Source organism: Convolutriloba macropyga, unplaced genomic scaffold (genome assembly GCF_964194025.1).
Source record: "Convolutriloba macropyga unplaced genomic scaffold, txConMacr16.3 SCAFFOLD_3877, whole genome shotgun sequence".
NCBI classification, from domain to species: domain Eukaryota; kingdom Metazoa; phylum Xenacoelomorpha; order Acoela; family Convolutidae; genus Convolutriloba; species Convolutriloba macropyga.
In genome coordinates this window covers 1-24,815 of record NW_027450204.1, presented here as the reverse complement: position 1 = coordinate 24,815, position 24,815 = coordinate 1, and the positions used below count along the sequence as shown (strand labels likewise).

Here is a 24,815-nt window from a genome sequence, read left to right as displayed (position 1 = left end):
TTACACTCAAACAGTTGATATAATATTTTGTGGGCAGAGAAGCAAATAATCTGTCAATGAAAGTTGCGTGATAACATGAAACTGAATTTGTACTTTTTATAACTTAGTTAAAAACTTTCGGATGGGAAAAAAAATTGGAGACACGCTTTCAGCAAATGGTTTGGTGCATCACGTCGCAGGATTTTGAGGATTTTAAAAAATTTTATTCATGAAAATATATTTTTTCTTAGGATACACTAATCGGCAAGCGCAACATCAAACCCTCTTTGTCAAGTTTTTTTCATAGAATGCATTTGCGCAACATAGTACTTAGGAAGTGAATTAATTATATATATATATATATATATATATATATATATATATACATATATATATATATATATATATATATACATATTATAGATGTTTCTGAGTTTGTGCTTGTGTGTGTTGTGTATTTTTGTGTGTAACTGGGTGTAATGTAATGTGCGTGTGTGACATGAAACATGAATGAATTTGTCAAAAATGTAACTTTGAAATTTTTATTCTTCCAACGTTACAGATTTTGGATATGAAATGTTGTCTTTACATAAAACTGACGTTTAGTTAGATACTTTCAAATTGATTTTGAAAAAAAATTACTTTAAGCTACAGATTAGATGCGCAATTGCAAGATGATGAAAATTCTGGCATCTAAAATTTTGTTTTATGGGTGTAACACGTTTCTATTCTAGATCTAGTTTGATTATCAATCCCTTGCCTTTTGAAATTGCTTTGCTGAGTAACTACCGTTTAAAAGCACCTTGAGCATAATAACAGAATGGTAAAATTAGCCTAAAGATCTCAAAAAGTTTTTGTGCAAAAGGTTGAACTATCTGCGAACTATAAAAAAGCGAGACAAATTATCATTCAACCAACAAAACACATAGTAGAACAAGTGTTGAAATTCAATCCACAGAATTGCTTGAGAAACCAAAGGCTGTTTCACCTTGCCAGCAGTAGACTAATTGAATGGTACCAAACAAATAATTTCACAATTTAAAAAAAAACATGAAATTAGCATTACTGGTCATATTTTCGTCAAGTTAATTATAACCAATAATACGCGCACAAGCATTGAAAACGGATTAATGGCCCCTAAAGATATACAAAATAAAAAAATGCTAACATATTGAAAAAAGAGAAAATGAAACAGTCTAACAAAAACTGCGAGCGGTTAAAAATTATTAAATTGAAAATCATTTCACTGTCCATAGAAACTATTTTCAAGTCTTAAGAAATTTTCTTTGGCGCCTAAAGATAGAAAAACTGAAAACAATTACAAAGATTTTTAAAAAAACTCAAAAAAATCAGCGAAAATCACGATCCCTTTTTAGTATTTTATTTGGCATTAGCCAAGAAATGAATCATAAAATTAAAGTTTGGCAAAAGACCTCAGTTGGTAAAAGACCTCAATGAACATTTAAAAAATGTCTATTTTAGGGCCATATAATAAAAATACAAATAATGGCAAAAAACATACAAAAATGAACCATTTTGTCCTCAAAATTGACTAAATTGATTTTTTCACTTTGGATTAAGGCCTTCTCAACAGGTTCAGCGGTCTCGGCACTTGAAAAAGTACACAATACAAAAAGCTTATGGAAATCAATGACAGACTATTCAGATTCGGCAAAAACTGAGAAATTTACCAGAAAGTATGTCAAAGCAGGATAAAATAGAAAATGAAAACTGAATCTTTTTTGCGACGAAACATACAGGTATTAAAGTTATAAGACAGAGAATAGCAGTTTCTTTATGTGAAAAGGGGACTAAAATAAGGCCAAATGGCTGCATGTTTCAAAAATCCGAAAAAATTTTAAAATAGCACCTTGGTCAATAAAAAAAATAGCAAAAAGTTCAAGACAACGAAATGGGGCCAGATGCGCCAGGTTCTGGTGGGAAGACCAGTGAGAGCTGCTATTTTCACAAAAATACAGCCGAGACTCAGAAAAACACTAAAATTTTTTTAGTTTAAATCGTTTAAAGTCATTGAAAGCACCACTTTGAATTTAAATAACTAATTGGAACCCTTTATTCCTCATAAGCAGTCAATGGCGATTGCCAATAATGAGACAAAAATAATCACACAATTTGAACGACAAAACGAGCAAAACTATAAATTTCGCCTTTTTTAAAAAAGAAACATTTTGTTTCAATGTGATAGAAAGCATTAGCTAAGTACAGTGAAACATCAAATGCATAATTTAAGTTTCATTGGCAACTGATAATTTCCCATATGCTCAATTAGATTCAATGATATGCAACAAAGTCGAACAGGTACACGCAAAACGCAAAAAAAAGGTCTTCAGGTTTTGAAATCAAATAGTGTCACGTTCAAGAAAAACACTGAAAATGAGATCAAATCATATATTACTACCTAATTTGCAAGCGATTAGAACTTTCTTCATTTTGACTATGTTGTAACATAACCAAGACAACTTCTTTATAAGGTAAGATTCAGAAAAGCACTGGTTTTTAGTGAAAAAGGCATGAATAATCAGTTGAAACGTTTCGATGTCAATAAAATTCACTACATAGTATTAATTATCTCCCTTTAAAAAACCACTGACACCATTCCATAACAAAATTCGAAAAAATATAACAAAGAATTACCAGAACGGGAAAATAAAAGATCACTCACATTTCTTTGAAAGAAACGTGTCTATGTTTCTCAATCATCGGAACCAGTAACTGCCTTTTGATGAACTGCCTATTTTTGCAAAAATACAAACAAGCAATGTTAGAACACTCGCAGAACCTTTTGAATCTAATAGTTTAGGAAAAGAGGAGGAAGAGAATCAAATTGCCGCACGTGAAAATTAGCCTTCAAATACGGAAAAATTTTACAAGCACTAAATTCTCACGTTTTATATTCACTCACCTTTTTGCTTTCCTGACATTTCGAGCATGATTAGAAACCCCACTCTAATTCGACATTTGATTGACATTAAAAGAGACGAAAAAGAGTAAAACATCTTTAAATCATAGCCGAAGAACTCCGAAATTGACTCGAAGTAAAAACCAACTAATGCCCTAACCAACCGTTAACTAAACAAGGAAAACTATTTATTACACTATGCCACTCAGTTTGAAAAAAAATAAATAAAGAAAACCAAATAGAAATGAAAAGAATAAAGTGAAAACATATTTTTGACAGCTTTTCGGGAACATATTGTCTAATATACTCAATTTCTCTTATAGAGCTGTTATGTTAATAAGTTAGAATACACACTCAGCAGATTGAAGGAAGACAGCCGCCTTTGATTAACATATATCATATTGGCAATAAAAGAACAGAAAAAGAAAATTATATTTTTACAAAAACTTTATTGTTTGAACTCTGTCACTCCGTAGTTAGCCATACTGCCGGTTCTTGATAAGGGGATACAAAGGCTATTGTTATCAATACCAACAAGCAGTAGGGACAATAAATATAGTTTGCAAAAAAATATCATGTAGCGGGCATCTAAACTTGTGTCTAATGGGTTTATCCTGTTTCCAATTTTGTCTTGGTTTTTAGATACTGATTCTGGTGATTCTAGTTTGTTTCTTTGGGCAAGTTCTGCTTAAAAGCACTTTGACCAGAATGAGAGGGGGACATCAAAATTTTGCCCGCTCTAAGGACAAATCCTGACAGAGAGTTCCAAAAATTTTCATTAATTAAACAAAAATTAAACCTCAAATGGAATGTTAGTGGATTGGCAAAACCACATTAAAAAAAATCGACCATATAAATCGAAAAACGCTCAGTAAAGACAAAAGACAAATTGCACAATTGAAAACTTGAATCTCTGATTAAACACCCTTTTCTCACTCTACTCGAAAATTTGACTGAAAAAGTTCCACGCCATAAAAATCGTTTTTAGCTCCATTTTGCTGTCTCGGCGTTACCAAAACAGTACTCCATTTTGACTTCAAAAATCATGAAAATGTGTGTGCAGATCTTAAAAGTATACCCGAAATAAATCCACAAATGACTCCAAAATCACCCAAAGAAAATGGTTTTCGAATAGTTAATGTATGTTTTACAGAACACATCCATGCAGAAAAACAAAATTTTTAAGTCGAGCAACAAAAAAATGTTGCCAAAACAAATTAACATAAAAATTCAGGGATATCTAGGGACATTATTTTTCATATAGTGTATATACACATACAAGCAAAGAATGTCGCTTCATGCAATGAAAGCTACTAATCTCACAACAAAGAACCAACCAAGCCTTAACCATTTCACAGACATCTATTAATTTGAAAAAAAGGAGAAAAAATGTGGAAAACATGAAACAAATTGTGTAAAATTTAACAATTTTTTATCAAACTTTATAGAAAGAGTCAGTTTTGTATCAAAAAACTTGCTTTAGTAAACAAAGCCTAAGTTTGAATTTATTTATTTTCACATATTTTCACACCTACGTTTCCTTCTCTCCCTCAAAAGAATGCATGGACAAAATAACCACTCCTTCTATCTTTTCTCCACATGCTCTTCAATTGTTATCACTGGTATAATTTTTTCCAACTCTATTCACTCCCTGCAATTTTGGTTTCTTTGCTCGCCCACTTACCAACAAAAACGAGTTATAAATGAAAATAGCTCCCAATGCAATTCAAATTCTTTGAAATGTGAAAACAGTAGACCATAAGGCCTCTTCGATTCGTAAAAGACGTTCCACTAATACTCCTCGTCGAGTCGTAAAAAGACAGCGCATCAATACAATCAAAATCCTCTAGATTGTAAGCAAAATAGCAAGCTGAAAAGATGGGGGCGATTGTTAAAAGGAAAATGGATTACATCAAACAGTACTTAATTTGGTTAATTTGGTTAGAAACAGTTAAGTTGTCAAAAAATACCAATCTTTGCATGATTCAGATTTATGTAAGAATGTTTGTTAGATTTTTGAATTTTGTGAATTATTGTCTGAACTAGAGACATAAGAAAGGTCTGAAGAAACAGTTCTATGGCTTGTGTACTAGTATACGGCATACAAATTTAAAAATGACATATTTAGAAATTTCTTGGTTGCAGATTTGTATTGGGCCTCCGTTTCCCCAAAGCAAGCCATATAATAAAAAATCAACTACCACTACTACGTAGAATGGCAAATATTCATACTTTTCATCCAGCTTGCCCTGACACTAACTTCGAATATTGTAATTGCATTTCAAGACTAAGAAAATGAAATTGTCGGGTCAGCATTTCTCAAGGTAAAAACGCCAAAAAATCTTTGTCTTACTTTCCTGAAAATCATAAACTCTGAAACAAAAAAGTTATAAAAACAAAAATCTAGATGAACGTGACAATATCTATTGCAAAGTTATATAAAAAATAAAGCTTAGAAAAAGTGTCTGTTCTGAAATTGTTAATCTCTGTTTCGAAAATTGAAGTTATTCAATTGCGTTAGAACAGTGCTCAAATCACTTATTTAATACAGGTGATTTCAAGTGGGGAAAAACAATCTCTATTTACCTGAATAAAACAGTGCCCTTAAACATTTTGAGATAATTCACCTGCTGCCATTTTTTTCCAAAAAAGGAATTGTTTCCCAAAAAACAATTAGTAATCATGTTGTTTTTCCGCACAACAAAAAAATCTCTTTATCTCCAGAAAAAATCAATGGACCAAAACTGGCTCGACAAAAAAACCGGCATCAATTTTCTAACGCCTAAAACTTTGACGGGCTTTTGAACAACTTTCTACACGGAGGCAACTTGGAAAACATCTTAAAAAAACATGTTAGCTTTTCAAGGTTTAAATTGAGGATGATTTTCAATTATTGCAACCTGCTTAGTCTCCATAATTAAATAATCTTGATTTATCTTGAACTAAAATTTAAATGTTTGCTGATTATTTTTTATTGCCAATCTTAATGTTTTCTCCGATCTTTGATGTTTCTTCCTCTCTCCCTCAGCCCGTTAACTCTCATTTTTCAATTTCATCGCGTTAATGGACTGAGCTCAAGTTCCCGCCTGTTGGAAGACATTGCTTAAGAAAATACTCCTCTCTCATTGGGTGAGTTCAGTAATACTTCGCACGTGTTTCTAATTTATCAAGAGATTGATTCGCCTCAACACAAGCGTCTAGGAAAAGCTATCTTCACATTGCGTTGCACACAATTGGATCGCAACTTATCAGACAAGTTAACTAATTGCTGCATTCAACTATGGAGCTTGAGCTTTGTATAATTACAAAGGAAAGTGACTCAACTGCTCTGTCGAAGGCAATGGAATGTCCCACTGACTGATAATTTCTGCTATCAGCTAACGACGACAGAGGGACGAACAAAATTCATTGTTGAGCAGCAATTTTCATACTGAGCATATTTTCTATCTTCAGCGGCTTCAATTTCATACCCCGACTTCTCTGCCGCATGAGAAATAATGCTAGATTGCAGAGAGGGATTAAAAGCTGTCTAGAGCAGCAGATTGGCCGGATTTCCAAAAAAGCAAGTAGCAGTCTCCTGGGCGTGATTTATTTTCTGCAATGTGATTGCGTTTTTCAATCACTGGAGACAAATTAGATGCTGAACAGGCGGAAGCTATATGATTGCGAATTCTATCGTGCCTTGAAATCAAATTTCTCCTTCCATGACAGGCAACTGCATGGTCACCAAATGTGTCCCGTGTACCTGACTTGCCTTAAGGATTTTTTGGTTCTGGATCATAAACCTCAATCCCGAGCCTGTACTTGACACTGACTTGAAATTCCTTAGCCAAAGGGTAAAGACTTATAGCGGGAATTGTAAGTGCAGCAAAACGCACCCGGAAGGAGGCAGGTATAGTGATTGGAGTCTTGCTTTTTCCCTGGTTGAAGTTTGTTTTCTTTTTAGGACGGCACTTTTAGTTTTATCAAGTGCTTCTTTGATCTTCTGTTGCGTGTGCGAAAATAGATTGAACGGTTCCAGACTCTGGTGTAACTCTTTAAAATTGTCACTTTGTGAGGGATGCCTACTTGTTATTTTGTTGACCAGCTCGTCTGAGGCTATAACTGAGCCCACAACAGCACCGTTGAGATGCTCTTGTGACTGTCTGGCGCCTTGTCCCGACAAACTGATAATAAGGAAGACTATTTCTATACGTCATCGCCAATAATTGAGCCAAAATTTGATCCAACAGTTTTCTTTGGCCGTCAAAGATATTTATCGATACTTCTAGCATCTTGTGTCCTGGAGTGTTAGTTCGTAAAGAGTACACTAGTTTCAGAGTTCCCAAACAGTAACGAACCATACCTAATGCACACTGAGGATCGTAGGGGTGATGTAAATTACCCAGCATTGAAAAATTTTTTTGAAGTCTCCTCTTCAAACAAGAAGCGACAAATTCTTTTGAATCAACTGCAACACCCAGAACTTCAAAACCGTTTAACAGATTCCATTATACTGCCTGATGGGAGGGTAAATCTTTAATTGACCACAGCTCACATTTGTCTTTTCTTTAGATTAAACCTCTCTCAGGGCCTTCATTGGCTAGGGTTTCAAGCGTTTGTTTGATCTGATCATCAGAATCAGCAATAAACCTATCATCTAACTACCAAGTGTATTGTCACAAACTTGAAACTGAGGTCTTGATCTTCTTCATGATTGACCATAACGCCAGGGAGAGCAATAACGGTCCCAGCGGATCACCCAGGTAAAGACCCGATTCACTTTGATTGATTGCAGTGTTATAAATTTGTGGTGTGCGCTGGGAGTAGCAAAAACTGATGAAGGTGGCAATTCCAGAATTAAATTCATAAGTTGCTTTTAATAAGTGTGAGCACTGCACTAAGTTAAGAGCGTTTTGGAAATCACTGTTGTCCGTCTGAATACTAACTATGTTATCGTATGTAATTTTTGACGAATTAATGAGTGTCTCAGCGCCTCCGCTAATGCCGACTCCCAATTGTAAACTCTCAAACAGCTCAATTGTTTCTGATTTAGTTTCACTTGTCAAGCATTTTGATATTAGGCATCGCAACACTTCGGAACCTATTATCGGACGCACCCCATTTTTCTTTTTAGATAAAGCCGTGAGAAAAGCGCAGCAGAGTGCTTTGCAAATAAAAGCAAGAAAGAGTTTACTGCTACTAAAATTTACAAACTTTGTTATCGCTATCAGAGCAATCTCAGATCGAACAGGTGCAGTGCAGTCTACTGCATGTTGAATATGATCTGCAAACATCTGAGAGGGACTGGCTGCAGAGTGCTGCTGAATGACTTCAGGTGATCATAAACAACGTTTTCAGTGAATTGGAACGAATTGGATGCAGTGTTGTGAGGTATACTGACACCGAGTAACGGACCCTTAGGGTGTAACTTTTCTAGTGCTTTGAATGTAGCTTTGTTATCAAGTGCAAGACCTTCAGAAGCTAAAACTTTAGCAGCTCGGCCAAATTGGCATTGTAAACACAACGTTTTTGCTCTGACCAATATTTCTTCAACGCTGTTAGTTCTCTATCTTTTTGATATTTTCATGGAGACAGCATCTTCCAAAGCTTCTCATATTCACCGACGTTGCAACGCTCAGAACGTTTTGAAAGTCGTTGGTCTTGATTGAACTTTTGCTTTTTGTCTCCTCGGTTACAAGCACGTAGAACGCATTTGGAAACCGCAAAAAGTTTGTCAATTTGTCTTGTTGTCTGGATTCTCAAAACATTCAAGAAGAATACCTGATGGTAATCGAATCCACCTTGCTCTGAATTTGATAGGAACAAAGCGACAGGTTCGCACTTACGAATTCAATATTGTCAACACCTCGGGCAATTTGTTACTTTCGGATTTTATTGAGAGATCAACAAGTTCAAAATATGAGTTATTCTACTGAGTGGAATCAGTGGAATTACAGGAGACTAGTAAATTGTCTATTTTGTTTGAGGGGTCTGTTTTGATTTTCCGACGGCTGCCCAACTGCTCTTTGTATTTTGATAAAGCCCAAATTGATTTGCAATTGAACCAAGCGTCGTGCTCTGACCCGCAACCAATATATCTTATTTCGGAGTAATGATCGCCACTTTCTAGTACTCGAACTCTGTACAGCTTATCTGCTGTATCTGGCAGAAAAACAACTTTGCCTAGAGCTACCTGAAAAAAGTCTTTACACTTACATTTCGCAATTACAAAGAGTCAAACCCGTATGCATGTCATTGCTTGTTTCAAGATACTCTGATTCGCCTTTGGGGCCTACATTCTCTAATTGCGTTCCACCACTCTCGTCGAAAATTGCATTTCGTAAGTTGTATTTCATTTTGGAAAAAAAAGCTCAGGTTGTGGGGAACTGAATTTGGAAAACTGCTCCAACGAACAAAGATTTTTGTATGTTGTAAGACGATTGTTTTCACATGCAAACCGCCCCAGAAAACTGTGGGGACAGATTGGGCTCGAGGGGGTAGTAGGAATAATCTCACAGGATATTAGGCACTTCGTTTAGTCAACCAGACAGGACGCAAAAACAGGAAGCTTCTGTAAATTTCTCTTGTTTGTTGAGTTCGCTTAACGAGCTAACAAAACTAACAACGCACGTGCTTTTTTTGAAAGTAGGTTCACTTCGGTACGGGTAAAAGTTTCCAATAATGGTGTATATCGCTGATAGAGTCTGAATTTATGCTTTTCCTTAACAAGGATTACCGGTGATAAAGACATTTACAATACGCAAACTTTAAATCACTCACCAGAAAACTTATGATACATTTACTTCTTAGTTAACACATCTACCTAATTAATCTTGGCACGGAATTAATCGCAATAGCTCAGTTCAGTAACTGTCTTCTTTAAAACTTGCCCTGTGTTATGGCAGAAGATCTGTCAACTAGCGGTTAGAAGGTCACCGCTAACATATCTGTCTGAAATGGATGCAGACAATAGACAACCTGATCACAGCTCAAGGACTTATCAATTGAACTTCTCGTTGATAGACATTTAGATTCATACGAATTGTTAATCGCTCGAGTTCAACATGTTTTATCTCATCTGTTTAATTGATAAACTCGGATTCTTAACACCTAAATTTTTCTGATAATGGTCTAGGCGCATAAAAAATCAATGGTCTATCAAATAATTTTCTGACTGATTTGCCATGGATGGATTTGCTTGAATACACTATTTAGTGTTCAATTTTGTAGAAATATACGCATTGTAAATTCAAAGAAGCTGTAGCATGATCATAGATTCACATTGTACAAATAGTCAGGAAAAAATTCGAATTGGCCTTAATATACCGTTACCTTAGCAAGTAACTATTTTGAAATACCTGGATCTGAGTAACTTGACAATGAGCACAGCCATCACAATGGTTACCATGAGCAATATTGTGACAATCGCTGTGAGAACATAGATTACAGTCCACGATGCTCCTCGGTCGTCTGTTTTGTTTCTTTCATTGATTTCACTTTTGTCACATGTTTCTTCCTCTTGATCACATTCTCTTACACCGCCTGACAAAGATTATAAGGAAGTTTTAAAGATGTTATCCGACGTTCATTTTACGACGTTTTGATAATTAATGGTGACTTGCATTTAAAAATCTGTGAGCTTGATATCAATTTGATTTTCAAATAAAGGATTTCAAATGAACATTGCAAAACATTCGTATTATTGGTCATTTATCCTGACCTAGTATCTATTATTTGTTGTCATCCTTTTGTTGAATTATGATGAATTTCTTTACAATGAGTTTGTTCGTTTAGTAATTGGAAACCCAATTTGGTAATATGAAAAAATGGAGCATGACTCCAAGGGAAATGGGGACCTTCAAGATGAGAAGTCTGTTCCTAATTTATCCCCAAAATTTAGTTCAATTCCTCTCAAACGTAATTTGTAGCAATTATTTGTGTCCTGTTGAATTTTTGCACGCATGACTAACTTACAATGTGGAAGCAAAAAGTTACGTAAACCTGAAACAATTTTTTAAGGAAACGTCAACATCAGCAGCAGAAAATTGTATAGTAATGAGCGCAGTTACGCTTTCAGCCCTTCATTAACCTCTATTACATAGTTTTTACAGCTTTCATACAAAATTCCAACGACAGATGTGTTCGTTTGATTCCATAATTAACTTGTCCCAAAACTGTCCGTTTTTGTAAATTCTCATATTTTCACTCTTTCTTGAAAGAAATTCTCTGCAATCTTCAATTTAAGCGCAGGCGTATTCTTATGTTGATTTTAAGCGTCAGTAGCAGAAAAGCAGAATGAAATTTTTTTTACAACTTCAAAATTTTACTTGTTTTTTTTTCAAATTACGCCTACTGTTACGAAATATGCTCTACGTATACTTTTAAGAACTTAGTGTATTTCTGAGCAACCTAAATAGCTCATAGACAAAGTTTTACACAGTTGAAATCACTCTTCGACAATTTTGCAATGAAATCAAATGATAATTTCACTTAATTTTTTTTACTTCAAAGAGTTATTTAACCAGCTTTAGTAACATAATTTTCCATCTCTTTACGAAAATGTCCTCACTTAAACTGGCTACAATGGATGTTTTTCCACTTGCTGTTGGCCACCAGTCCGTCCGGCGTTGATCGCTTTTTTTACTTTGTTTTTAAAGGCCCGTTGTCATTTCCCCAAAAAAGTCACTTCCTCAGCAGAATTACTGGCGACGGCCTAGTTCGTTTGTTCGGTTGATATCAGGACCTTACTGAATTAAACATGATACTAGTTTAACCATGATAGTAGTTTGGTGCGTTTTTGACCCGGGGTTTAGGAAAAATACATGTACTCATCGATCGAAATTTTTCAATCACCTGACAATGAAGGTGCCTGTTGGTGCAACTTGTATGATTTACTTTCTCTCCTCTGATTTACTTTTTTTTCAAGATAGCTTTTATGATAATTTTCTCAATTTATTTGTTGATTTCTCAATTTCCCCTTGTTCGATGTTTTCTACGGTTTTGAAGATTACGGTCTAAAGATTAAATTTTAGAAGCCGAAACATTTTAGGGAAAAATTTGCCGTCTTAAACACTCTCGGGGCCCACTTAGCCTCACCGGTTTGTTTTTTCACAGCTGGTTCCAGTAAAAGACATAAAGCGCTTTTTACTTCAAAATAACTAGACGGTGAACGTCCTTGTCACGCATCGCAATGGCCAAAACTTACTCTACGAGCGCTCTCTTTTATTGGCGAACTGGTATTGTTCCCTTTTGCTTCTTGTCCATTTTTTTCAGGAATTCGTCAGAGAGAGCACGCTCTCTTACAAGTTTTTTCCAGATTCAATCTTTGTCTCACTTATTGTATCAAAGATATGGTCTACAGACTTAATTTTTTGCCTAAGCTTTGGAAAAATATTATGCCTAAGCTTTGACCAGCTTCGGGGCTTTTTGAGGCAGAAATAGCTAGAACAGTTTACTAATTTTGATGCAAAGGATTGTTTCATAGGCTAGATCTGAGGCATATGTTAAAACATGTTAAAATCTCTTAATTGATGTCATTTTGGTTAAAGGGCGAGGGATTTCAATTGGAGTACAGCTATTTGTCGACCACAATTTCAGCTGATCCACGTATGCCGTTTAGAAGGTGGCAATTCCGAGCTTAAGCCTATTTTACACGTTTTCTCAAACAATTTCAACAGCAAAAATCAATGGTGCTACAATTCTGTGGTTCAAAAAGGCAGGGAGTTTGAGAAATTGTTCCATTGAAACCTTTTGTACCATAGTTTGAATAATTTGACAATCTTTTAAGAACAGAAAAGTTTTCACTTGAGAAATGTCAGATTTAAAATTGTTCAATTTCCCCTTGTTCGATGTTTTCTACGGTTTTGAAGATTACGGTCTAAAGATTAAATTTTAGAAGCCGAAACATTTTAGGGAAAAATTTGCCGTCTTAAACACTCTCGGGGCCCACTTAGCCTCACCGGTTTCTTTTTTCGCAGCTGGTTACAGTAAAAGACATAAAGCGCTTTTTACTTCAAAATAACTAGACGGTGAACGTTCTTGTCACGCATCGCAATGGCCAAAATTTACTCTACGAGCGCTCTCTTTTATTGGCGAACTGGTATTGTTCCCTTTTGCTTCTTGTCCTTTTTTTTCAGGAATTCGTCAGAGAGAGCACGCTCTCTTACAAGTTTTTTCCAGATTCAATCTTTGTCTCACTTATTGTATCAAAGATATGGTCTACAGACTTAATTTTTGCTGAAAAAAAACTTGTGCACGTCCATTTAGACGATGTTTGGAGTCGGCTGGTCTTCGTTTTCATTGTCGGTTCGGGCATGTGTCGATGATGAAGCATTGACTATTCATTCTGTTACTCTAAAATGCTATGAAAAACTTCCCGCATTAGTCTATCGCGTCCCTGATATTTAAAAAGTACAGCTCATTTGTTTTCTGTATGAGCCTAAATTGACCCTGTTCTGTCAATTGTCACATAAAAGTGCACGCTTCACGTCAGGAAAAATCAAAAAGACATTGGTAGGTCTTATTTCAATAATGGTGAATAGTCCATTGTAATTAATTCCACCATTTGTGATGATCACTGATTTATCTTTTAAATCCCGGTCGTCCGGCACATCTGCCTGCCACAGGCTTTGGAGTCCTAGTCATTTGAAATGTCTGTATCCACAGAAGTGGTGCTGCGAAAAAACATTGGCTGCATTTTTTATGAAACCTCTCTAAAAAGGCAGGAATGAAACTACTTTGCGTTCATATTATTATGCAATACTTTGTTTTGTATCCCAATAAAATTTTGTGTTCTGCCAACTCTGAGGATGCGGTCCCTTAGAAAAATGGCACAAAATGACATTTGTAACATGAAAACTTTTTGAACGCAGATTTTTGCTTTGATTCCATGACATCTTCGTTCTTGACTTGCTTGACATGGTGTAAGGTTTTGGTACACCGAATTAATCGAAATTTTTCCTTTCTTATTTTGATAATTTTTATGACTATTGGTTGCCACTGCCGTCTGCATCGAAGAATCCGTTGTTGGATTTTGTTTGTTTTTGTTTTATCGGGACTGAAGATTTTGTTCAAGATTATCTCCACTTTACGGGCGCTCTACCACAGCTCTACCAAATCAGAAGCAGAAATATTTCAAAACAATTCATCTGATAGCTTGTTCTTTATACAGATGGAGCTTCGAATTTGTGGTAAACAAGGCGGCTCGTTAATGTGCGTTCGCACATGATGTTCCGACCCGAGCTCATCTACATTTTTGACTAAAATGTCAACCAAATCAAGAGATAACAAAAATAGATGTTTGAGTTTAAAACAATCGTTACACATTCTATCTACTAATTGAAATACTAATGCCATGCTTCATTACAGCACCAACGTGACCTGACATTGAAGAGACTAGAAAAAAAATAGCACCAACAAAATTTTGGCGGCAAAAAATGAATATCTAAATTTAAAAGCACCTGGTAACAACGTCAAAATGCAGTCAGATAAAACCTTAACTACACAAGTTTACCTTTTATTAACTATACAGCAGATGAAAAGTTTTCTTAACGAGACTAGGTAACAAGCCGACAAAAAGAACGAACAGTGAGGCGAAACTTAAAAATTAATCAACATTTTTTGCACCAAGAAAATTCAAAAATCTTAAAAAACATTGGTTTTTAATAAAAAAATCCTTGATAAATTACTAAAAAGTCATTACAAAACCAAAAGCACCCGTCTGTGGTCAGACTATGCCATAGAAACAAACTAAAGAGAAACTCAAAAAATTACAAACGATTTGCGAAAACACAAACCTTTGCTACCATTAAAATCAATAGCTATCATCTGAATATGTATTTTTAATTCAGTTGTTATTTCTGCTATTTCAGTTGAAGGATTTATACTGAAAGATTAAATAAGTTTACTTGGGCCACATTTAAGAACCATTGGGATCTGTTATTACGCGATTGTTCTGAAGGAAGAGAAAAAGAAACGCAAAAAATGGCCATTCAATAAACGTTCAGAAAAACGAAACAACAGTGGCACATAATATCAATATATATGTTATTTCTTGAAATACACGAAATTCGATGGGACATCTGATTGATGAATAGAAGTTAAATTTGACGAAAGGAACCTATTCGCTATATACTGAATGTTTCGAGCAACATCATTCATTCAGTCCTCAATTACAAGCCTATGAGATCTGTGAGCAATTTACGGCTACCTAAAGAACAAAAACAGCGAATTCAGGAAAAAAAATTGAGCGACAAAAGGGTCGAAGGCATTAAAAAAATGAACTTTTCACTAAACACTCCTCAATTTTAAATTAATTTTTCGGGAGCAATGGGAAAACCTTTTTTATCAATATAATTTCAAAAAATCAACAAATATAAACAAATACATTAGACGCACGAAAATTGCGGGAAAACACGTATTATCAACGCCATTAAATTCATTAGCCTTCAACGGAAGCCAGTATATACAATAAATGATGCCTCGAGGGGACAATAAGTTTTTTTGCCAATCGTATTTCATCAATAAGACCTTACAACAAGTTAATGACTATGAAAACAACAACAGAGAGAGGCAAAAACCACAAATTCAGTAGAAAAGTGCCTGAAGAAAATGTCGAAGCAACTCAAATCATAAGCTCTTCCCTGAAAACTTTATTTATGATCCGTTGAACTTCTTCCCTAAACCAATAGGGACTCTCAGCAGTAAGATGATGTGATAAGATTTCAAAAGTATCGAAAAACAAAATAAAGTACCCAAAAAAAATATGAATTCTCGTGGCATTGATGTTTTAAAACTAATAGGTAGAAGATAAAACCGCTAACCAGATTAATTTTGGCTATAGTAGAACGGAAATGGATTCTGTTAGAACCAACAATGACCAAGAGTATTCACGAAAAAAAATTAGGAATGGTTGAATTTCAAAAGTTTCGAAAAATTATTTTTAAACCCTTAACAGCCAGTAAACTCAATCTTTCATCGGAGCTCAATGACGATGCTCAGATATAACCCATAGGGAGGAAAATGATGTCTGTCATGCATAGATAGTTAAAAAGACATCACAATAAGTCTTATGACAGAAAACAATAACAAAAACAGCAAAAACTAAAATTCAGTAGAAAAATGCGAGAAGAAAGTGTCGAAGACAATTAAACCATTAGCTATTCTCTGAAAACTTTCTCTGTGATCCACTGAACGTCCTCTCTAAGCCAATTGGATTACAATAATCTTTGGATAATGTGATAAAGAGTTCAAAAGTGACCAATAATTCAAAAAATCCAAAAAAAAAATTTAAAAAAATTGAAATCTTTGTCATTGAAGTCATATAACCAATAGCTAGAAGATAAAACAGCTAAACAGAATATTTTTAGTCGCAGTAAAAAGCAAGTGGGTCCAGTCAATACTGAAACTCACTAACAGTTCAAGAAAAATTTAGGAATTGTTATTGTTCAAATAAAATTTTCGAAAAATGATTTTTATTTTAACAGACATTAAATTCAATAGCTTTCAACGGAAGTCAATAAAAACGCTCAAAGATGCCCCGGTGGCAGTACATTTATGTTTGTCATGCATAGGTATTCATTATGAGATCACAGTAAGTATAATGACTATTAAAACAACAAAAAAAAACAGGAGAAAACCAAAAAATCAGTAGAAAAGTGCAAGAATAACGTGTCGAAGCCATTTAAACCATAAATTTTTGTTTAAAATTTTTATTGGTCATCCACAGAACATCGTTTTTAAGCTAATGGGAACTGTCAATATTTGGATAATGTGATAAGATTTCAAAAGTAACCAATAATACGTAAAAATCCAAAAAAAATTTTAAAAAATTGAAATTTTTTGTCATTGAAGTCATATAACCAATAGATAGAAGATAAAACCGCTAACCAGTTTAATTTTGGTTGCAGTAGGAAGGAAGAGGGTGCTCTCACCCCTGGACTGACTTACAATTCACTATAATAAGGTTATGATTCTTTAATATTCAAAAAAAAATTCGAAAAATTATTTTTTAAGTCTTAACAGCCATTAGCCGCCCCCTCAATGAAATAGACATGTTCACTTAATGCTCATTATGGAACATATTGCACTGTTAGTCAATGAATCCCTACCATAGGACTCCAAAAAAAATAGTAAAACTTCAAAAAGAAATTCAAAATTTCATTCAAAATTACGAAAACTCAGAATCGAAGCCAAAAAAAAACATGAGCAATTCCTTGAAAACGACGTTTTTTGTTCATTGCGCTTCATTCGACTATAAAGGAGTTTTGTCATTAATAGAACGTCGATATAAAATGTGACTTGTCTCTAGGTGACTTAAAAAAGCAAAAAAGAGAAAAGTTTTATTAAAAAAAGGGCTCTCAATTAGAGTTCGATTTTTTTTTGATAGTGAACTTCCCTATGAGACCAGAACTAGTCTTTCTATCGCCTTGCATTCAACTTTTACGAACTCAAAATTTATTCTTTTTATAGAAATTTGAATTAATGTTTTCGTAAAAAAGATCTTAGTTTGAAGAAAATTGTACTAAAAGTGAACAATCATGCTAAAGATCCCATTGTTCACACAAAACTTCAATCCTCGATAACTCCTCGAAAAAAACGAAATTCAAAAAAATCTTTTTACTTTTGAATTCTACGCTGGACCAGCTTTTTAATGATACCACTCACATTTCTCTACGACGAATATATCGATCGGCCAAAATTCACTGAACAAAAAAAAAAAACCCATTTGAGTATATAGTTCCTTCCCCCACAAGTGGGGTCGGAACAAAAATGGCTGTGAATTTCGATTAAACGGTTACCACTTTAATTGTTTAATTTTGCTGTGATTTTGATTCAAGGTTGAACAGCCATGCTCTCAGTCCAAATTTAGTTTCAATGAAGACTATATTTAGGTGTTTATTGAAAAAGGATCAAACAAGTTCTAAGGATTTCTGCTGAGGTTCTAAATTTGGAAAAATATTATGCCTAAGCTTTGACCAGCTTTGGGGCTTTTTGAGGCAAAAATAGCTAGAACAGTTTACTAATTTTGATGCAAAGGATTGTTTCATAGGCTAGATCTGAGGCATATGTTAAAACATGAAGCTCAAAAAATCTCTTAATTGATGTCATTTTGGTTAAAGGGCGAGGGATTTCAATTGGTGTACAGCTATTTGTCGACCACAATTTCAGCTGATCCACGTATGCCGTTTAGAAGGTGGCAATTCCGAGCTTAAGCCTATTTTACACGTTTTCTCAAACAATTTCAACAGCAAAAATCAATGGCGCTACAATTCTCAGTGGTTCAAAAAGGCAGGGAGTGCGAGAAATTGTTCCATTGAAACCTTTTGTACCATAGTTTGAATAATTTGACAATCTTTTAAGAACAAAAAAGTTTTCACTTGAGAAATGTCAGATTTAAAATTGCGACGAGTGTATTGGGACTGGCCGGCCAGAAGAGCATCAACATACGATGATACTTTTCAATTATACAAAACTGCAAAAAATGGCACTGATGGCAACAGAAACGAAACGAAGCTCTTCCATTTTTTATACTGTTACTGCTTTAAATCTGTGGGAGATACACTCCCGGGCCGAGGATTTTGCCCGAGGTGTATTTTCTTCAAAATTGCGGTGTATTTCTAAGAGTGTAATCGCTTCAAAATTACACTTCTCACTCTTTTCCCCACTAAAAATTGGACGAAAGAGTATAATCAAAAGTAATTTTTAAGAGTGTAAAAAGAGTGGAATAAAGAGTGTAAAGAGTGTAAAAAGAGTGTAATTTTTGTAAAATTACACTCTTACACTCTTTTCCCTGCTATTTAAGATCGGAAAAGGCTTTACACCCTAATCTCGCTTAATAACGATGCACTGGGGGTGGACACCTCGGCCCGGGCTGATGGCAGTAAAGCTGGCCAAAATGAGTAGCTAGTTTTACCGGTTTTTGATGTCGGTGTTTTAGAGACTTCTCATACACCTCTCCCAACTGCCTGTAATTATTAAGTGTTGGGTGAAAAGTGTGAATTAGCATTTATATGGCACCGTTACTGTGATTTGGTACAGGGCGCTTTATCTTTGAGTTCCGTTCAGGATGAATCCTTCTATCAAAGTAGGAGAGTGAGAGAGAGAAATTCATTTTGGCCAAACGCTTCTAAACTAGGAATAAACGGATAATCCTGGTTCTTCGTAGCCCAATTTGACTGAGCCAGTAAAAGTCCAATTAAGATGAGTTTTAATCGCAAAAAAAGAATGATTGGTGGCTTGTCTAATTTCTTCTTAGACTGTAATGTGTTGCATGAACTACTCGAGTTAAGTTTTTTTCAAATGTGGAAAACTGTGTTGCAAATTCGGATACTGTTCAAGATATCAATCAGTTTTCTGGTGGGGCGTAATCAAAACTCCTCCCGTCAAGAAGTTTAACTTAGGCGGATCACTGGATTTCGTAAAACGGCCGGGAAACAAAACCAAGTTTAACGACTTTTGCTTCCATTGGCCAATAACAACAACTTGTTGAATCGTTGAGAGTTTGTTCCGTTCTTGTTCGTGGCAAAATCTGTTCATTTACCATGCCCTCAAAAGTGTATGAATTAAGGAGTCAGTTTGAGGGAACTTTCAACTTTTTCAAGCAACTATATCTTTCAATCAATGGACTGTATTTTCTCGAAATTTGTTGTGTGTGGGTGATTGTTGAGTTAGCTGACTCGTGGACAAAACTACTAGCAAACTTTTTGTTGTATTCGAAAAATTGCTTTCTTCATACAATTGCTATGACAAGATTGCATTGTGGTTTTCCTGGGTGCAGAATTTCTATCCCCTTTCTTGTACCTTTTGGCAGGAATTCGGGTTGTCCACTCTTTTTCGTTGTCGAAATCCTTTTCTGTTTTTTTATTAGGGTTTTTCGTCTTCCATTTTTTGTGTTTTGATTGAAAGGAATTTTGTGTTTGTTCACAAACTCCATCCACAAGGAAAGATGCTCCGAACCCTGAAGTTTTCTGGCAATGTCAACTAGAGGTTCAATCCTTGTCGCAATTTCAACTTCAATGACCAAGATAACTTTTCTCGTGCTAGAAAAGCGAAATAAGTAGAACTCTAATCTTCGCAAAAATCCTGCAAGTCGGCACCATTGAACGCAAAACAGAACTGTAGCTTATCAGAGTTTCTTGATCACTAGCTTGCGGCCGTCACCTTTGCTCAAGTTTTTAGATTACGTTAGAAATAACATATTGATAGTTTAAAAGCATCTTTAAAGCTCAGGTTAGACTTTGTCGTAAAATCCAGTGTTAACAGAAGAACCCCAACAAATTTCTCATGCTGACCTCACGATTAACGTTTTGAGATTACTCATTCTTTCATTGTATGCAATTTCACCGTTCTGATGGATAGCTGTCGAGAACAACTTGAACACTCTTCTCGTCTGGTTTCGTTCCGGTAGCTTAATCATGCCTTTCGAAGGAAAATTCGATAATGACAACTGTTGAAACATTGAAGATGGTTTACTGATTTAGCGGAGCTAATGTTATTTGGAATCGGTTGCTGGTAAAAAAAAATTACTTGTGCCTCTGAAATTGTGTTTTGAACGTGCTGGATTATCTGATTCAACATTTTGTGCCATTTTTTGTGCACCATGGATAATTTAGGGCAGCTATTTAAAATGCTCTACAGACGTTCTGCTGACTGACTGTTAGCAAAGATAATTGCTATTGGTTTTAAATGACCATTAAGATCCAGTAGTGAGAAATTTCGTTGCTGTCTGCTTGCAAACTGTTTACCGGTCTTTTATGAATAGCTGTAGCACAATAGTCATCGAAATTTCTATTCGGACATGATTTTGTTAGGGCTTATGTTGGCGCTAATTTGGACACGGATTGATGGTTGGTTAAAAATGTTTTAAGTTGAATTTGAGATTGTGTGGGAAGTTGAATGGCTCCTGTTCTTTGAGAAAAAATTCCTGCTTGCCTCTGGGGGCGTAAACACTGTTAACAATCGTCATACGGTTAGTATCATATTATTCTTCCGGCAACGCGCCATTATGTTCTGCAAGCGCTGTTTGCTTACCTGAAGCTGACTATCCTCCAATGTTAGAGTCAAACTTGTTTACAATTCGGTTTTGTAAAATTTTTGAATTTTCAGTCGTGGTATTAGTTTTGACTTCACTTGTTTCGAATCAAGTTCCTGCTGAGATTTGTAGGTGTTGTTTGAGAACACGGTTGTCTCTTTTTGTGATTGTGAATATCAAGTTGGCTGGTGTCAATAGATTTTTTCTGTTTTCCTTGACGTCCCAAAAGTGCTACCTATGATGATCTCCTACTTATAGAGAAGTTTCTGGCCAAATCGGTATTTAATGTTGCTTGACAATTTGTTTGATTTTTTATCGGAGTAAACTAATGTGATTCTCGAAAAGGACGTAAAACCGTTTTCAGACTGCGTGATTTGTCTATGCATGAAATATCTATGACGTAATTTGTTTGTCCGACAGTTGAAAAAGTTGGTTGTCTGTTATTTGATTTTTAAAATCTCATTGACACGCAGTTAGAAATGTTTGCAACATTGTCAGAAGAGCTTGACAGTGCGATCGACACCTTTTAATCGTGTTTCCCGTTTTGGTTTTCATTGATTGTTGTCTTCATTTCTTCTCTGCTGTTGGTCTTTTTAATGATCTTGACGGGTAGTTGTGTAATTTAGCTGATCTTAGTGGACCGTTTGGTGACCTTGGAGAATCAACTGAGGTTAGCTGTGGTTTCTTTGGAGGAGTATTTGGTGAAGTTGGGTGGTCAACTGAGGTCAACTGAAATCGATGACTATTTCAATTGTTTTGTCAGGTTGGGAACTTTTGGAGCGTCAGATGACAATGCGGACGGTGCACTGTGGAACATTAGGATGTCAGCTTGTCCTTCCTCTACTTCCATTTGCTTTTTTCGAAAACTGGTTTGTTGATTAATCTTCTCTTCAATTTATTTTGTTTCTAACGTGCCATTTTCTCAGTGATTTCTACGGATTATGAAAAAAGCTTACATTTTTGTCATAATTGAGATATTTTATGTCAAATAAGCACTAAAATTAAAATTTATCGAAGAACTGATGACTTCACCGAGGGCAGAGATAAGAACTCAATCTCAAAGATCTCTAAATGAAATGAAAATAGTTGCCCCAGCAGGTGTGAGTTGATCAAATAAACTTGTCCAGTACTCACTTTAATGAAAAACCATCTAAGTCTTTTGTCAATTTCTCAACCACCTTGCTTATGTTGGTTTGTTGAATTTTGTTTTGTCTGTGATGCTTTGAAAAGCTTTGATGGTTGTGATTCATAAATGTAATACATATTGAAATTAACTGCTGATAAGTTTTCCAATGCATGCAATAATTTTATTAAGGTTACATTTTTTGCAGTTTTCTGTTATCATGTTCCACAAAAACAATTGAAAACAACATTGCGTGATAATAATACCAATAGAAAAGCAGTGGCTGTTTGTATTTCAAAACAATTCACAGCAATTTTGTCCATACTTAATGTCACCACAGTAAGTTAACAATAACCTGATAAGCAAACCAGTAAAACAACCCGGCTCGAATTCAAATAGTTATCTTGCAAGATTCTGGAAACTTTATATTGTCTTTATATTATCAAAGTCAACTTTATAATGTCTGTATAATAACTTTAGATTGTTGTCTTTTTTTAAATGTGTTCTATATATGTATACGTATATATATATATATATATATATATATATATATATATATATATATATGTATATGTATATATATATATATATATATATATATATATATATATATATATGTATATGTATATATATATATATATATATATATATATATATATATATATGTATGTATATATATATATATATATATATATATATATATATATATGTGTATATATATATATATATATATATATATATATATATGTATATGAAAAGACATATTTTGAAATGGACATTAACCTGTTTTAATTGTTGTGATTGCTGACTTGAAACTTCTCCTCCCAAACTTATTCGTAGTCCAGACTTCGACGGTATATTCAGTTTGTAATTGGGAAAAATGAAGAAGGAATGAGCCAGCGTCGTTCACACGCATAGGGAGTGTAATTGTTCTGTCTTGGAGAACGGCTTCAGTTGACCTTCTATCATCCTTTGTCTCGTATGCTGTCACTTCAAAGTGATCCCACTGGCCTTTTTCAGGCTCTGAGAACTCTATCTCGAAAATCTTCAGCTCATCTTCGTGCAACTGTGACCCGACGACGTTATAAGGTGGGAACGGAGCTGTGCAAATAAAAAAAGTTTTAGAGTATTAGATAAACGACACCTGCTTTGATTTTGTTTAACATTTATTTATGAGTCCAACAACCCGCCCCCGCCGCCCAACCGCTATAAAAACCATTCGCTGATTAATCACTCAATTAATTCCATCTATCTTAGAGCTAATCAGCGTGACGTTGAAAATACTTCTGATGAAGTTGACCAGCTCGCGAGAGAAAAACCGAGGCGGTCAAGTATATTCAGAAATGGGACCTAATTTAGTTCTGCAGAAGCTCCTGGGATATCATGGTGACATGGATAGAAATTGTCAGCTGTTAATTAGCTCTGTTAAAGATCGCGAACTGCCCCCCACCACCGGGTAAGTTTGTAAAAGATTATTCCTATACTTAAGTGAGCGCATACAAGTCTACCTGTATCTTGAGTGATGGCCATTGGGGACGATTCAACTGCCCCTTCATCATCTGCGCTTGTGATAATGGAAAAGTGGTATTGCATCCCAGGTATCAAACCAGCCGCTGTGAAAACTGGTTCCACGTCCCTTTAACAACAATAAAATTATTTCAACGCCACGTCACTCCTGAAGCTGAAAGTCCATCTACTTGGTCTCCTCTGGTAAAGAAACTAAAGGGCATTTAGTCAGGGGAGGCATCATTCCTTAGTTGACCGCCTTCATCAGACCTTAGTTGACCGCCTTGACACTTTCAAACCATAATCATTAACCATATATGGGTTTCATGGATAAACGAACGTTCTCTTGGAAAAGGGATCGTTTATAGACCTTAGTTATTCCGACCCCACTTGCGGAGGGGAGGAACTATATACTCAAATGGGTTTTTTTTTGTTCAGTCAATTTTGGCCGATCGATATATTCATCGCAGAGAATTGTGAGTGGTATCATTGAAAAGCTGGTCCAGCGTAGAATTCAAAATTAAAAAGATTTTTTTCGATTCTCGTTTTTTTTCGAGGAGTTATCGAGGATTGAAATTTTGTGTGAACACGGGATATTTGTTCACTTTTAGCGTGATTTTTCTTCAAATTAAGATATTTTCTATAAATTAGTAAATCAAACTTAAATTTCTTGCCAAAAATGACTTGATTTTGTGTTCCTAATAGACTAAAAGAGTTAAAAAAGACTAGTTCGGGTCTCATAGGGAGGTTCAATATCAAAAAAAAACTCGAATTCTATTTGAGAGCTCTTTTTTTATAAAACTTTTCTATTTTTTTCTTTTTTAAGTCACCTAGAAACAAGTCACTTTTCATAACAAGATTCCGTCAATGACAAACCCCTTTTACAGTCAATAAACCCAGTGAACAAAAAAATGTTTTCAAGGAATTGCTCATGATTTTGTTTGGCTTCGACTCTGAGTTTTCTTAATTTCAAAAGAAATTTTGAATTCCTTTTTGAGGGTTGACTAATTTTGGAGTCTTATGGCATGAACTCATTGACTAACAGTTTAATATGTTCCGTAATGAGATTGAAGTGAACATATCTAGTGCTCTGAGAGGACAGCTAATAGCTGTTAAGACTTGAAAAAAACTTTTTCTGAAAACTTTTTCTATCATTAACCAATCGTAAACTTATAATCGTGAACTATAAGTCGGTCTCTGCTATAACAGCTTCTTCGTCCGTTCTAATGTAACCAAATTTGATCTGGCTAGCAGTTTTATCTTCTAATTTATAG

General features: G+C 35.0%; 1 protein-coding gene across 1 annotated transcript; it reads right to left on the bottom strand.

The window, feature by feature from the left end:
- Nucleotides 1-10,202: 10,202 nt before the first annotated feature.
- LOC142355707 (uncharacterized) lies at nt 10,203-23,671 on the bottom strand (the record flags this gene model as incomplete). The annotated part of the gene is made up of 3 exons (XM_075407788.1): nt 10,203-10,423; nt 22,819-23,136; nt 23,544-23,671. Coding segments are annotated over 3 exons (655 nt in total), but the record flags the coding sequence as incomplete, so codon positions are not given.
- Nucleotides 23,672-24,815: the final 1,144 nt, after the last annotated feature.